At 39.1% G+C, this 15,676-nt stretch overlaps 1 protein-coding gene across 1 annotated transcript in view; it reads right to left on the minus strand.

Moving 5' to 3' along the window:
- LOC111246225 (lysosomal alpha-mannosidase-like) overlaps window positions 1–14,247 on the minus strand; it is an 89,709-nt gene extending 75,462 nt beyond the window's left edge. Inside the window, exons 1-4 of the mRNA XM_086977797.1 lie at window positions 14,146–14,247; window positions 12,497–12,515; window positions 9,943–10,084; window positions 9,451–9,499 (exon numbers count right to left, since the gene is read on the minus strand). Coding sequence (XP_086833923.1) covers window positions 9,451–9,499; window positions 9,943–10,084; window positions 12,497–12,515; window positions 14,146–14,247 — 312 coding nt within the window. The remainder of the gene's footprint in view (window positions 1–9,450; window positions 9,500–9,942; window positions 10,085–12,496; window positions 12,516–14,145) is intronic.
- Between the last annotated feature and the right edge of the window lie 1,429 nt (window positions 14,248–15,676).

Raw genomic sequence — 15,676 nt, forward strand, 5'->3', positions numbered from 1 at the left:
ATCAGTTGCGACAACTATTTGGCTTCCTTTTTTTTTAGTAGATTCTGTAAGCCGTCACTATTTTGGTTGTTTACCTATCAGCTTTTCATAATTTTCACTTTACTCATGCGACACGGACCTGCCACTCTTGTAACTTAGTTAGGACAAATGCGTCCTGAATGCATGTACTAAAAAAGCAACACGGATACCACGATACTGGAGCCATCTCTCTCTGTCTAGGCTCCGAAGGCTTCCACTGGAGTGTTAGTTATGATGTGATAATGTTTACAGAAACACACTGAACTAGGTCGTACCATACCGTCTCACGTTTTACCACTATCAACAGGTGAACAGTGAAGTGCCCGTCACATAAAAGCTGGGCCTTCCGCTGTTGATGCATAGTCGTATTGTAGGGAAAATAAAGAACTCGGTTGTATAGCATCGATGTAATTTCTAACACAGAAGTCTCAGTAGTTCACACTTCGGCTGTAACCAGTAGCCTGCATATATTTGTCGGCAAGTTTATGTACTTTGTAAACGCATGTCATCGGAAGCCTGTCGAACACTTCGTAATCCATTGTTTTGAATGTTCATACCACCACTTCGTGACGCACCTAGCGACCCAAATACTGAAATATTTTCGCCTATACCAAGAAACCTTCCTCATGTTCTACAAAGCGAAGATGTTTTTAAAGAAGCTTCTTTTTCATTGATCAAGCATCGGCAGATAAAAGAAATCATTATGATGGTGAAGTTTCCATATCCGCAAAGCAAACGACCCGGCAACTTACGAATCATAACTAAATCACACATATACGTACACGGATGCCGGTGGTTGAATAATGTTATGCGTTTAGTGTTGTTGCTATTTCCGTTTACTTCTGCTGGGAAAGACGCATCACACCGTCGTCAGTCTAGCGCCACCGTTTAAAAAGTAACTATTAGACAATAATGTTGTTTTAAGCTGTAGGTTGCTGATCAACGATAGATTGATCGCGCGCATAGAATGTGATTCTTCTGGACAGCCCTGCTCGCTAACAACGCCGTGATTAGGATCACGTGTAGGCCAGTCACGTCGTATGCCACTACACAACGTACTTCGGATCACAATAATAACCCTACAATTGCATGGCCGTTGGCAGATAAATGGCTGACTGCTGTTATCGTCAGGAAAGAAAGCGCCCTGTACCAAGGCCAAAGCAAGGCTGTAAAGTTACTCAACAACGACCTTTACGCCTGAAGGAATAGTACTAGGCTCAATGTTGATGACACATACAATCGATATCGTAATTATCATGAATGAACCAAATCATAACATTGTGGGTCTGTTCAGGTGGTTTTTTCCTATATATTTCATAGGTTTTCATATAAACCTTTCGTATCTAGATGCAAAATGCAGCGATGTAACAAAAGCTATAGTTCCTCAAACACTAACAAACAAGGCGGCAGTGGAAGCATACGCTTCAGCGTACATACCAACTGTTCGTCCTGCGTCTTTTTTTATGTGTTGCTGGTGAAGGTACTGTCGGGCAATATAAATATGTAATTATATATATTTCAATTTCAGGGTTTTTAAACGATGAGTTGGTTCGGATTTAATTGTTTCGTTTCGAAGAGAAGGAGCTGTTTTTGGTCACGCTCGCTGGCTAATATGGAACTCGTCATGATATTGTTCAATACGTAACTTCGATAAAAATCTTCTGCCCCGCGCTCCGAAGGCTAATACCAGTGAATGCTTTATAAGGTCTAACTCTTCTCTGAAAGCCAAACATATGCTGCGAATGGCAATGGTGTATGATATGATAGTAATATTAATAGACGGTCTCCTGCACGCGTTTATTAAATACAATGGTTCTCATATCAAATAAATAAAGCGTCTGACTACTCAGGTGAAACGTATCATACAAAAGTTTCTGGTCCGGAAATCTTGTAACGACTCCAACGACTTATTAAAATATAACATACCACACAAGACATGCAGGCCGATTACATTGTTACATTTTTTTCTCGATGAAGTTTTCTAGTAATTAACACTCGGTGCCTATTCCGATAAAAGCTAACTTTAGGCCAACAAATCTGGCTCAAATTTATGTTTGTATTCTTCCCTCCTCGACTATCGACGCTATCCGCTGAACGTCTCTAGCGGTAAACGGCAAGTTACAATTTGTGGCCGCGGAAGCAGAAGCAACGGGAACTTCGACAACACCACACGACCTTACTCTCAGACTCTGTTAATGCCGCTGCCAAAATCTTGTCGAGTCTATCGAATAGTTAGGCCTCTGACGCCTCTAGTGTTGATTATGTGATGCTCTACCACCGGCGCACAAGACTCGGACACCAACTGATTCGCAAGCGTCGGTGTATACCAAACACTTATATAGCGACGTAGTCGTGATCGGTGCTGCGTGCATCGATTATGGCAATGGAACAAAAACTGTAAGCAGAGCTGCGCAGACCTCAAACGGCGTCGGTAGGACCTGAGAATGAGGACCCGAAAGAAAGGAGCGCGAAAAGATAGAAAGCCAGAGAAAACCCCAGAGGCATTCAGAAAATCCAGAGGAATGAATACCACCAAGCCGGCCAGAAACCCAGAAAGCCGAAGGAGGTAAAGAAAAGATGAGGCAATTTCTAGCGTCTTCGACTGACTGCCATAGGCCCGCTACGATGCCGCTGGCTCACACAGCTGCTGCCACCGCCATCATTAGTGGCAACAACGGCAGCCATAGGTGTAACGACGAGGTCAATGAACTTTTAACTAGAAAAGAAGGGAATCCATGAAGAGCGACGAAGTGTCGCAGAAACAGGGGAATGGGAAACGAAGGGCTGCGGACGAAAACGGAGAAGCTGCAGGGGGAAAGGCGCGCGCGCGCGCCCGACAGAGGGAGAGAGAGAGAGAGAGAGAGAGAGAGAGAGAGAGAGAGAGAAAGGAAACAAGAAGGATAATACAGATGCGACAAGCGACGAGCCAGCGAAATCTGAAGGGTACCGGCGTGACCAGTGCGGCAAAAGAGAACGAACAGAGTTATCCACACTGGATCACGGCGGCAAAGACGTACCGGGTTGCTTTTGCAAATCCTGACGAAGCGCGTTACAGCAAACCAGTAACGTAGATGATACCGACAGCGCCAACAGCGGCGCAACAACATCAGTAGTGACAATTATATGTTTAAGAAATCGAGAAGTAATGAGTGGACCTGTTTGAATACTGCATAGCATGACTGCAAGAGGATGCTATAGGAAAAGTAATTAATTAATAAGCAACGGAGTATGAGAAGTAAAAGGGAGTTCGCGGGATCTATGCTCCTTTTCCACCTACATATTTATGTGAACATACATATTTATGCGGGTATATTTGCGATAGGATTTACAGAATAGTGTAACATCGAGCTGAGCACTAGGTAACTTGCAGAAGAAAGAAAGTCCAGCTAATGTTTCATTTGGATGAATGGGGCGGACATGCATACATCGGAAAATGCATCAGATTAATGGTTGAGTCACCGAATAGCCAATTAACCACAATCCCTTCCGCTTAAAATGGCCACCTAATGTGCACTGAAATGTGCAGATTCCACGGGACGATGTTGATAACTTAACGTTTCTATAGAAATTATCCTGAAGACGCATTGTGTATGTACATACGATGTACATATTAGCCTTTACAGTTAATGATTGCGTGCATTTGCCTATAGACAGCATTAGGCTCAATCTGAGTGTACGATAATCTTCAATGCATGCAAGAAACCGTTTTCTATAGATTCACCGTTCTCCGAACTGAAAATGCGCCATATTGCCAAATTGCGATGATAGTACACAACTCGAGTACAAGAAATACTCTTACAGACAGAAAAAAGCGAATATATGGGTTTATATGTAGTTCTCCAAAAGATGCGCGCGCAAATCGTAGGCCGTTTCGAGAGGGTTAGGCAAATAACTAAATATACTTACATAACCCTGAGCCTTTAAAACGCACGTTAACTTTTTTTTTAGTAATGTGACGGGGAGAATTTCTAGATTAGATAACGCCTATATATCAACTGTGTTAACGTATTATATTATTGAAATACGCAGGTACGGCTGCTAACGTTGTTTCAGGTGAGTTACACAGTATCCTTCTAGCGGTTCTATATTATCTGACTTTTTTCAATAGTTTCGACAAATGGTCGAACAAATAGCTCGTCTTGAACGAAGTCGCGACAGATTACAAGACTCCTTTATCACAGTTACTTGATTCTTTGAATATATCTTGAAAGTAATACTAACATCATGTAAACAATGATGTTTGTATTAAAATCTCTTTGAAAGTCACAATTTCCGTAGTAAATCTGATACTGCTATTACTATGACACGTCCCACAGAGACCACTGACCCACATTACGCAAGGTCAAGAAGCGAGAGGCGCTACGAAAATTCTGCTGTCTATGGAATTGTAACAGGAGCGCAAGTGGGCTTCTTCTGACCAACGCCTTTTTCCTTTTAAAATAATATCAAGATAATGTGCCAGAAACAACGAGCTACCTTACGATGGTGTAATGATAATAATAATAATCATACAGAAGTTTAGCAACTAGTTAAAGAGAATTGGTATAAGTTGACCTTCACAGGAACCGCTTCCGACCACGACGGTCAAAAGCAACGACAGAAACCGAACATCGATCTGCTAAGTGTGCTTTCTGTCTCGTTTGGTATCCCTGCTTCTCATTCGAAGACGAACAAAACACAAGATGTGCTTAGCTAGAAGTATATTTACTCAAAGTTCCCTCAAGTTAGAGCTGTTCCTGTAAAGATTTGTGCTTTGATAGAAGCATACGTAAAACTTCTCCGAACTTGTAAGCGAGGCAATTTTTCTGCACCGTCAAATTTAATTTATTGAAAGGTTTCTATTGCGCTTTGAGATTACTTCACGTTCCCTTTTGAGGAAGAGATTTCAGCAGCTCAAAAATATTCCTACGAATTATTCCTACATGTACATCACAAGAGTTTCACCAAATTTTGCTGTAAAAGCATCAAGTCGAACGTATTGTTTGATACGATGGGAGATTCGGCGATCAGCACAATCAGACACTGGTGTTGACGTCCAGCGCCACCTTTCTATCGATATGATCTAATCACACGTTCATCGAAGTCGAAAAGTTGTAGCAATTACGTTCTTCTTGTTTTTTTCTTTTAACAAAACGCAAAACATTTTGCCGCGAAAAACATTTTGCAACCTGACGTGAGAAGCGACTCACTAAAAATTCGGTTTTTGTAAAAAATAACGAGGCGTCAACGTGTTCACTCAGGACTGAAAGAAATGCCACACAGGCGGTCAATCGCGGAACATATAAATTAGCAAAAACGATTGAATTCGCCAGCATCGAATAAACAATGCAATAGAAATACTTGCCGTCTTTCGAAAGACTTTACCTAACAAACAATACAACAACTGTCAAAGTTAGTACATGGCCGTAATAGTATGGCACCTTGTTTACGGCGAAATGATACCTAGATAAAAACAGAGCGCCTTGCTTTGATCTTTAATCTAAAGAAAATATTCAGGGTGTGTCGTCCATATTAATAATTAAGTATCGTTCACTGGTGTTTGCTATGGAACCCGTTGCGATATGGGAAGACGCTGTTAGCGGTAAGCTGTATCCCCTATAGCAATCAAATGGACCGTCGTCGAAGTTGAAGAGCGATCCACAAAAACTTATACAATTTTCTATTAACATTACGCGAATGGACAACTATCAATTAAGTCGTATAATGGCGAGGTCTCGCAGCAAGCTTATGAGAAGAAATGCAATCGGGCTCGGCATCTGTCTCGTATATAAGCTGCCATAATATTTTCGTGCTTCGTTCGAACAGCATAAGCATTTGCTGCCCATCAACACAAATTCGTATCGCTAACTGTATTGATCTTCGAACGATGCACAGATCCTACGTGCAGGGCGTACGAACAGTGCGTTTATGAAGAAATCAGTGGCAACAGCAAAAGAACATAAATAATACAAAGCCATTTAAACGTTCAGAGTCACGAAATTAATTGCATTATCAATTGGGTTCGAGGGCAGCCTTAACGTGAAAACGACTCAACAGGTTTCACAGATTTATTACAGCTAGGATGGACTAAAAAGCGTCTAGTTAGAGGTCATTATGCGCTTGCTCATCGACCTCATAAGCGACCGAGAAGAGTTTGAAGAATATGCTCTATCGCACTAAAGAGTTATCGTTAGCTCAACATTATAGTATAGTGTCGACCGAACCGAGCCCGTTCTTAGCGTTCTTTACAATTGACATTAACCGCTGACACAATTTTGAAACAAAGACGCAACAAAAGGGCCTGCGTAACATTAACGTTTTGATAACGACTATTTCACACCATTAAAGTGTGTGTGTGCGCCCGTCCCCGGCTTTCTATTGCCCTAAAGGAATTACTTAGAAAGACTCGACTTGTCTTCACATTGCTAACAAGAACTAATAAAAAACACAAACAAAATGAAATTGATTGATAGCAAGCAGACGAAAAATATGGTCTTCACTTGGCAAAACCGTTGGTTACAAACCTCCCTCTTCATGTTATACCTTATACATTTAAGAGTATCTGGCTCTGTTTGTGGGCAGTCAAACGTTTCTAGAATAGTAAATTGCCCCTTCGTTCAGTTGAGTTAAACTGGTTAGACGTTCAGTACGCCGCCAGCTGTTGTCCGCTCAAATACGACAATATATGCCCAATTAGCCAGATCATACATTTATTAATGTAGAAAATACCTGGCACAATTCACAGTCAGTCATGGAGCAATTGTATGCTGACAATGAATCAACGGAGATCTTCTGCGTTATAGCCGAATAGTCATCTCTCTCAGTGTTGAGCATATTGTTTTGTACGCGCTAAATTGGCACCGACATGACGATTGCGCGAAGAAAGTGTTGGCTTAGCTGTCGCCGATTCTGGCTGCGCGGGTTAAGCTACGATATAATTTAGGTCTGTTAAGTCCAGCAGGCAATTAGGCCCAGGTCCGCTGGCGGCCTTTCTGTGATAACCTCTAACATTAACGAAGCAGGTCCAGACTGGCTTAACCAGCAGGGCATAGACCTGTGTCTATACTAAAAGAGTTCAAATGCCAGTTGTTACACATTTGGGTCGATAAATGCCTAAGACGAGCCTATTTTTGGCTTTCGGTGGATACCGCGTTCTGACACATTACTTGATACGTATCTAAGTGCAAGTTGTTGCTTCTGCCATAAAAACATTGAAAGCTTTTCTTTAATTCTACACCATTAGTAAATCTAAAATGTCCCTGGCGTTATCGTTAATTACATTTCATAATCTGAGGCCTATTTTAGGATCTATAATAAATAAACTAACCATTATCATCAATCTAGTCAAAAGCCTATCAATTTTTGGTCGGCAGTCGTCACCTCATTTAGAGATTAATTTGTTGTTGATACATCTATTCGATCGCGAAAAATAGATCGTTGCGGTACATACATTAATAATAATTATAATATCCTGGATCATGCTAAACAGATTCGGTCTGTATGTCACAGTGTTCTACTACAACACTGAGACAACGGAGAGGATCGACATCATGTCATGGAGCTTCTATCAGTACCGCCCTTCTCGATAAAAAGAATCAGCAGCACATTTTCAGCGATACAGCCAATGAAACGAGATAATTTTTCAACTAAAACGTTCTTACTAACGTTTTCGTCAAACAGTTGCCAATGCAACTTCTTTACCCCTGTTGGTAAACAGCTGGTTAGCGATAGTTTTCCCAAGACTGTGCTTTTCGCTAAGCAGCCGTAATAACAGCGCTACTGCTAGTATTACGACAATAGCAGGAGAAAGAAAACAAATGTCCATTTTCAACTATCATGTCATTATCATCACCACCACACGTATTTATGCTTTCGAAAACACTTGACAAAAATCATCTAATGCCCCTATTGAGGCAGTTCTGTTGGCAGCAAGCAACAGATGTAGACCAGTTTTTCTTATTGTTATTCTTATAGTATTAAGAAAAATATTAAAGCTTTGTACTTTTTATAGATATTAACATATAATACTGAATATATACAAATATATTAGAGGGCATTCAATAACCTCGATTATGGATAATTGCTAATTATAATAATCTATTGTTTGTTTACTACTGACTCTGCTTGACAGTCCGCTTGAAGCTTCCCTCTGTGTCTCTAGCCGGTACCTATTAAAAATATTCGACTTACGAGAAAAGAGGATGCTAATTGGTCATTCTGTTTGTTGCCAATCGAGTGAATGTTTTCGTATAGAGTTTACGTATCATACGAACTAGCTTATCGCTTCTCTTTTTTAATTGTTTTGTTTGCAGCGGCCATGATGCTGCAAAGCTCTTTCCTTGCTATTCAAGTCAGCGGACTTTACACTGTATTCGGACTCTAAACATGAGTATGTAGGGCAAAGCGCAAGCTGCTATTTAACACATTATACAATGCCAAGAAGCTGCGAAAGCAACCTATAATATTTGCTCCGAATAAGGTGAAGGCTCTATAACTTAGAAATGTTATCTCTGTAATAACGCAATGGTGACATGTCTATTAACTCAACTTAAAAACACGTAGTGTTCTAGGTTTGAAACTGAGCGACGACATTTCATGCTGAGACCCTAAAGTCTAAAATTAGGCTTAAGGTCAGTACCAGACATAAAAATAAATTCAGGTTTATCCAACAGTCCTTTCGTTTTTGAACTGGCGGCTTGACAAATTCGAAAGGTCGATTGGAGCATGTGTTTTAGCTCGAAGATGCTATTTTTGAACATGAAAAGCCATATTTGAGAAGTACTACCTGAGCTAGAAACTCTCACCATACACGCTATAACCATTCCAAGTTGTTTCGGTAGCCTGTTAACCTAGGTGAATAGTGGTAAAAATGCGTCGAAATTTTTGTTTTCAAACCCCCACCAAACGTACTTATTTTTTGGATTACGGACGCAAGACAAATTGTCACCATCTAAACAAAAAGATGCCAACAGGACATTGTTTACGTACGTAATATTTACGTAGAAGATAGAATCATTTTCGCCAAATACAATATTGTCGTTAGCGCAGTAGGTTAGCAATAATACGGTTTCGTTAGGGAGACGTTCATACGTGGCCCTTTCTTTGTTGTTTGACAAAACACCCTATCCTACTTATAGGTTAGGTTAGGCTAATAGTATTTAATGATGTATAAGATATTACATTATTATATCATAATAACTGTAAGAACAGAATTCCAGAAGTCTATAATTTCATCGTCTGCCCTTCCAAGGATTAGGTGATCTAATGGACCTGTGCATGCCGTCGTGATAGGTCGCTTTTTGTCTAGGTTAACGAGATCCCTAGCGGTTTCTACGGTTCGTAATACCTAATAATAAGAAGTATCTATTTCTGCATCCATTTCACTACTACTTGTCAAAATGACCGGGGCCAGCCCGGTAGGCGATATGAGAATTTGCTAAACGGGTAACTAACCTGCGTCTGAGCTGCGTATGTAACAATTATCTCACCTCGAACGGTATTACTGTAATATACCGAATCAGATGTTATCATGTTATAATAACTAAAGATGATTCATTCCAATAGCAAACAAGTAAATCGGACAGATCTCCTATAGGAACATAACAAATGTATGATGATTTTTGGTGAAGAATGTAAGACTGCCTATATACCTGTTATGATGAGCCATCAAAAAATCATTAACATCTTCACCTAGATGAATAGAAAAGCTACGGTAAGCCCGCTAACGACCTTAACACCGTTTTCTTGAGTCTCGTGGTACCAATATGTTTCATTTTGAATGCCATGGACGAGAGTGCCGAAAACAACCGTTACCACGTTCGACTGGACAGCTACAGCGGCTGGACTTAAACAAAAAGCATATGTATTTTTTGCCTAATAAAGGGAATTTGCAGTAATCAAATTTCGTTTATTAGGCCCAAATGGCCGCGTATCCTAACCACATACCTGCAACGCTTTGTTCCACTGAACCACCGCAACGCGCTAAACGACAATAATCCGTTTGTAACGTTCGCAATCACTGGCGTAGTATCTCGTTTGTCTACTTGTGTAATTATTAGGGTAGTCAGCGGTGCCTCCACTGGCTGGCCTTACCTAGCCCAAAATGATTTTATCATTTTTTCGAGATTATGGACCCCCTTGTGGCAATTACAGAGCGAGAGAGACAGATATGGTTTATAAGCAAATTTATAAAGTCACTCATCGTCGACTTTCACTGGAATGTATTCACGTTGGAAGGTCACAGAATTTCGAAGTCAATAGTTTCAAAGACAAATAATCTGTTTTTGGGTAATTAGTCAGGCGGCAATAGAAACGCATTACTAAACGGTTTTTTGGAAGAGATTAAATTCGACAAAGATGAATGGTTCACAGATATTTTTTCCGTTTATTTTTTCAGAACTTCGATAGCCTCCACTAGATATTTTTGTACTATTCTAATTGTCAGATAACGTGGGTTCACGCCGGGTAAAGAAATACGGATAGGTAAACACAGAATAATCTAAAACCATCTTAAAATCTTTTTCATTGAACTTTTGAGCCTCCAAAGATACGTGCCATCATATCGAAGTGGCAAGTTAGTTAGGAGCGATCTCCAGTTTTTTTATATTAACAAATGGCTCTGACGGCTTAGTAGACACGTTACGATTTCAAAAAATTGTTTTCAAACGGGTGATTTATAGCCTTTACCAGATCATTATATTGTTCCGTGATTGATTAGACCTGCAAAATAGATTTGTTCCAGACCATGCTTATTAAGTTTTAGCTAGATTGAATTGTTAACGAAATTATTCACTTTGAATATTAAGTCTACATGCACATTCTGTGCTTAACTAAATTGAAGTATGCAGGTTTCGCGTACTACTAAACCTATTTGCATTATATGTTAATCATAGACTTTCTGATGGAGGGTAACTTGAAAGTTATTATTATTATTACTCGTTATTTCACTTTGCATATTATCAATCAATTGGACTAAGTAACTCAACACTGTATTGCCTTTTAGTCTGCACACACTTACTTTGATAGAGTTGCCTGGTCTAGCTATCGCTGTTTGCTTAAAGAACTTTTGGAGCTTACTAATCTCTACATGTGGCCAAGAGATGACGCGAATTCTCCAAATGACAGAATACATGTGTCTTTGTCTATGAGGCAGTCATTTTATCATTGTCAAGTGTTAAATTATCTTGGTAATATTGTGACACAGAGAGACGTTTTTATTAAACACATCACGAAGTATATACATTAACGCACATACATAAATTATGATTTGCTGATTAATTGTGCACAAACGGTTATGCAAAATCATATTGGTTGTATAGTATCGTAAATTAGCTCCTCATAACTGTTTTTCACAACTGGGGCAAGAGGTTGCATGAAAGTGCAACTATTACTGGTTTGCTGGATATCGAAATATCGATATCGTACGGTAGACAGCCGGTGGCTACTGCTGTGACAATTAGCAAATGCAAACAATATCTACACAAACCAAAAAGATATCGGACATGTTCTACTGTCGATGGAGGAACATTGCATACTAACTTTTAAACAATACCGCATATAGGCCTGATGATGCGCAATAAAAGGTAGCACTGATTGGTAAGCTAAGGAGGATTTCGACGTTGTATAATTTTTTATACAATGCGTTTGTTAACAGGTCGTGAGATGCACGAAGTGCAATCAAGGAGGAAATATTGTGTATATGATACAGACGTATTAGGCTGAGGAGACCAATTTTCTGCAATGATGTCTCATGATTTTTACTGATGTATGAGTACCTGGCAATATAAATAAACCGCGCGTAGCCTAGCGATGACTTGAATTTTTCAAATGACCGAACACATGTTTCTCTATCTATAAGGCAATCATTTTATCAGCGTCAACGGTTGAATAGTTTTTCGAGAGATATAGTCTGGTCTTGCTGAGAATGTCTAACAATGTTGTTATTGGCAGTTTAGTTAGCGGTGGCACATTTACATGAATTTGGATGAATGAAAAGTAGATAGCAAACAGGTTGAAAGGTGAAATTTATCCATGATTTTTTTTGTAACATTGAATTCACATATTTATAGATTAACCATAAGACTAAGATATTCGAGTAACTTGACATCTGATGGCCACAGAGCTCCTAAAAGATACTCGAATGTTTTAACAGCTCCGTTCTGTATAGACTTGTCTATACCTGCCTAACATCAATAAGCTCGCCAGACACATAGTCGTGAATGGACTCAATAAATTTTAGAACTTAGCAACAAGAACTTAGAACCGCTTGTTAAACAGCTCGTAACTTTTACACCCAAACCTCGAAAAACTTTAACTTATGCTGTATAATCAATCAGACGTGGGCAAATCCAGTGGCAACGGTTCTCCTCAATTCTGATCTTAAAGTTTTTTGCGAACAAGTTGTATTTACCCGCTCACAAGCGCACCAATAGTCTTCTTTAAGCTTTGCCTAACCGAACAACTAAACGAATGTAAAACAAGACGACTGGTGCTCACTTACTGTTAACGCATTTCGACACCTACAAGGTCAGAGTATCCAAGTCATATATAGTATTTTAGTCATAATACTCTCATCGCAGCTATTAGTACTTTCTACAAACGAATCAAGCATTATAATACACTTTTGAGATTTTAATAAATGTTAGTTTCAGATCTTGTTGGATTGCATTCATATGAACTCTAATGATTGCAGCAGAAATCCTGGCACGGATTTTGTTAATACGAGAATGACATACTTTTTTGTGTTAAACCAAATGAGTGAACATCTAAGAAAAAGCAAAATGACTTTAGGACAGACATAACCCCACAGGTTAAATAATGATGGGTTCTATCCACAATTGCGATAATCAAAATTCTTCTTCAGAATCTTCTGCACCCTTTTTATTTGGATGGTCATACAAACATTATGTTCAATATTTTTTTTTAATTCAATTATACGCAGCTAAGTAATTAATTGACGCATAGTTTATTTTGCTTCACCGCACATAGTCTGATGGCAGCGTGTTGAACTCGCCATAACGTATGTTAACATCAGCGGCTAAATATGTAAACAGATTTTTTTATACATGTTTTAAATTTGCCATTGTACTAACTTTTCACCAGTGCTATACCGATGAAGCGAAAAACGTTAACGAATTAATTGTCCAGGAACTGATAAAAGCCATCTGACAGAAAATAATTTCATACGCCTATAGCACAACTCTGGAACTGAGTATGAAATTATTTCCTGATCTGTTGTTAATACTGATATTAATATCATGGCAAGCTTAATTCGAAAGCATTCGAAAGATTTGTATGTTATAAAAAAAAATGTTAATGCTTATCAAAATTTTTCATTAGAAAAAAACATAGTGATTTCGCCTTTTTCACTTTTTTTTCTCGCCTCGAGTGAATTATATTGTCACACTGCCTGGGGAAGCGGATATAGATTTTAATATAGTTCTAATAAGTAATGACGACATCATTTTTTTTGGTTTTTCTGGAAAAAAATAATGGGTTACAAAAAAATTACCTGGATTTTTTTTATAAAAATATATATAAAAATGCCTTCCTCGAAGTTCGAATGTTTCAGATAGATCGCATCGACTAACGTGTTAATTACAACACTAACTAAACGTTTTCTTTGTTACATTTTCAAATATTCCTCCTATCTTTAGGATAGGAAGAATAGGATAGTTCTTTTTTTTAAAGCTTTTGAATTCTATGCACAGCGTTCACATCTTGCCTAAATCCGCCCTCGAAAAGGCAAACATATTAGAAATATTAGGTATTAAACCCGCAACGACCCGGTTAAATTTTAAGTTCTTAAAGGATCGCCAACAAAAGTTGTTGTTGCATTTTAGATACGGGTAAACTCTTGGTCCCTTATGAAAAAATGAAAATGGAAAGATTTTTTGATAAAACTGCGGACGCAAAATTACGTTTAATAGCTTTACATTCGGTACTGCCGTTAGCCAAACTGCTAGTCTACTGATATTACTGCTTTGACAAGATATGACATACATTATTTACCACAGAGGAACAGTTGTTGGTAGATATTCCGGCCGTTAGCGAGACATAAAAGGTCATCTATAAATCCGTGCATAAGTGCTTTGAAATTTCGGGTGAGGTAATTTTAAACAAAACCAATGAGATTTAACTATTACGTACCGCGTAATGGCATTTAAGTCCTTCATAAGGGTCGCGTGGCCGCGTCTGGTTTACGGTCGCGCCTGCTACGACCATCGACAGCATGGACGAGAGTAGCAGCATGTTAAATTCTGTTTCTGCTATTACTTCGATTTAAGTCGATTAACTCCTATAGTTCAATCTTTCTTCAACCTGGTTTTAACAAATATCCACAAACACTCACAAAGTTGATTCAATAACCATCTCCTTTATAAAAAAATATCATTCTTAATAATAACATCTGCACGTAACACTGTCCTCCACAGAACTCTCAGGTTAACCGAATTTAATTTAGCCTCAACGATGAAAAATAATCATATTATTCTTTATGACAATTCCAAAGATCCATATAGACACAACACACAATGGAAAGGTTTTTCGTTGTTTTTCTGTTCGCCTTCACGTTAAAGACGAGTGAAGTAGGCTCCCCAAACAAACGCTTGCTAAGTTCAAAATCGCAGAACTTGAAAGGGGCAGTTACCTGCCGCTGTAACCACCTCCTCGTCAACAGCTACACAACTGCGCTAAGGTCCACCCGGACAGACAGGCGCCCAATCCACGGTTTATTAGGTTTTTCTTTTTGTTTTTAGTAATTAACTCTTCAATCCAGGCCCCACACACGCCTCATGCGGGCCCGCGCACTGCCAAACGCAGCCTCCCTTCCTAGAGCTGCGCGTCAAACTGAACGCACCGAAGCACTGGTCACTTATCACCCGCGCAAACCTCACTTCAAACCCAATTCCGTGAGCACCCGCTAGATGGCGTCGGTAACGCGAGCGCCATCTAGGTGACAACACTGAGAACTTCATGCTGTCGAGTAAACGCGCTATATACACGGGGCTGCTGTGCCACAGCTATAGAGCCTTCTATTCTACCAGTAATGATGAGAAAGGTACACCAGGCAGGGCCACACTTACCTCGACACCTGTGTTTAAAAAATCAGAAGTAACGATATATAAACACAAAAATATACACCCTTACAGTGGTACATATGAACTAGATACAGAGGTGTTTTGTCGTGCATGTTTATAATTATATATGTATATGTAGGATGAATTTTTTACAAAGTTTTGAGGGTACTAACAAAAATGTTTTTTTTTTTTCAAACCTACTTATCTCTTATTTCAGGAAGAGTCTGAACTCACCGGAAAATATTTTTTAAAAGGCAAAGTGATAAACGTAAAAGTAATAAAAAAAGGGCGCAAACCTGATAACGCTCATTAAAATCAATAACCAAAATATAAGAGTAACAGGGAATAAGAATTAAAGCATGAAATGATAGTCAAAATATAAGAACTTCGTAAGAATTTTTCGAGATAGAATTTAAACTTTTGTTAAATAAAAAAAAAGTCAGTTTGAAAAATACGAAGTTAAAACGTGTCAGACGAACATTAAGTAATGTGCTGTGTCCCTGTAATAACTTTTTGAGTAACGTATTTGCCTGCTAAGCCTAGAAACACATAGTGGAGGTTTTAACCCGGAAATAGACAGGCGTTGTTGAATGCTGGGAGCC

The sequence above is a fragment of the Varroa destructor genome, unplaced genomic scaffold (genome assembly GCF_002443255.2).
Source record: "Varroa destructor unplaced genomic scaffold, Vdes_3.0 BEIS01000001.1, whole genome shotgun sequence".
Taxonomy (NCBI): Eukaryota; Metazoa; Arthropoda; class Arachnida; order Mesostigmata; family Varroidae; genus Varroa; species Varroa destructor.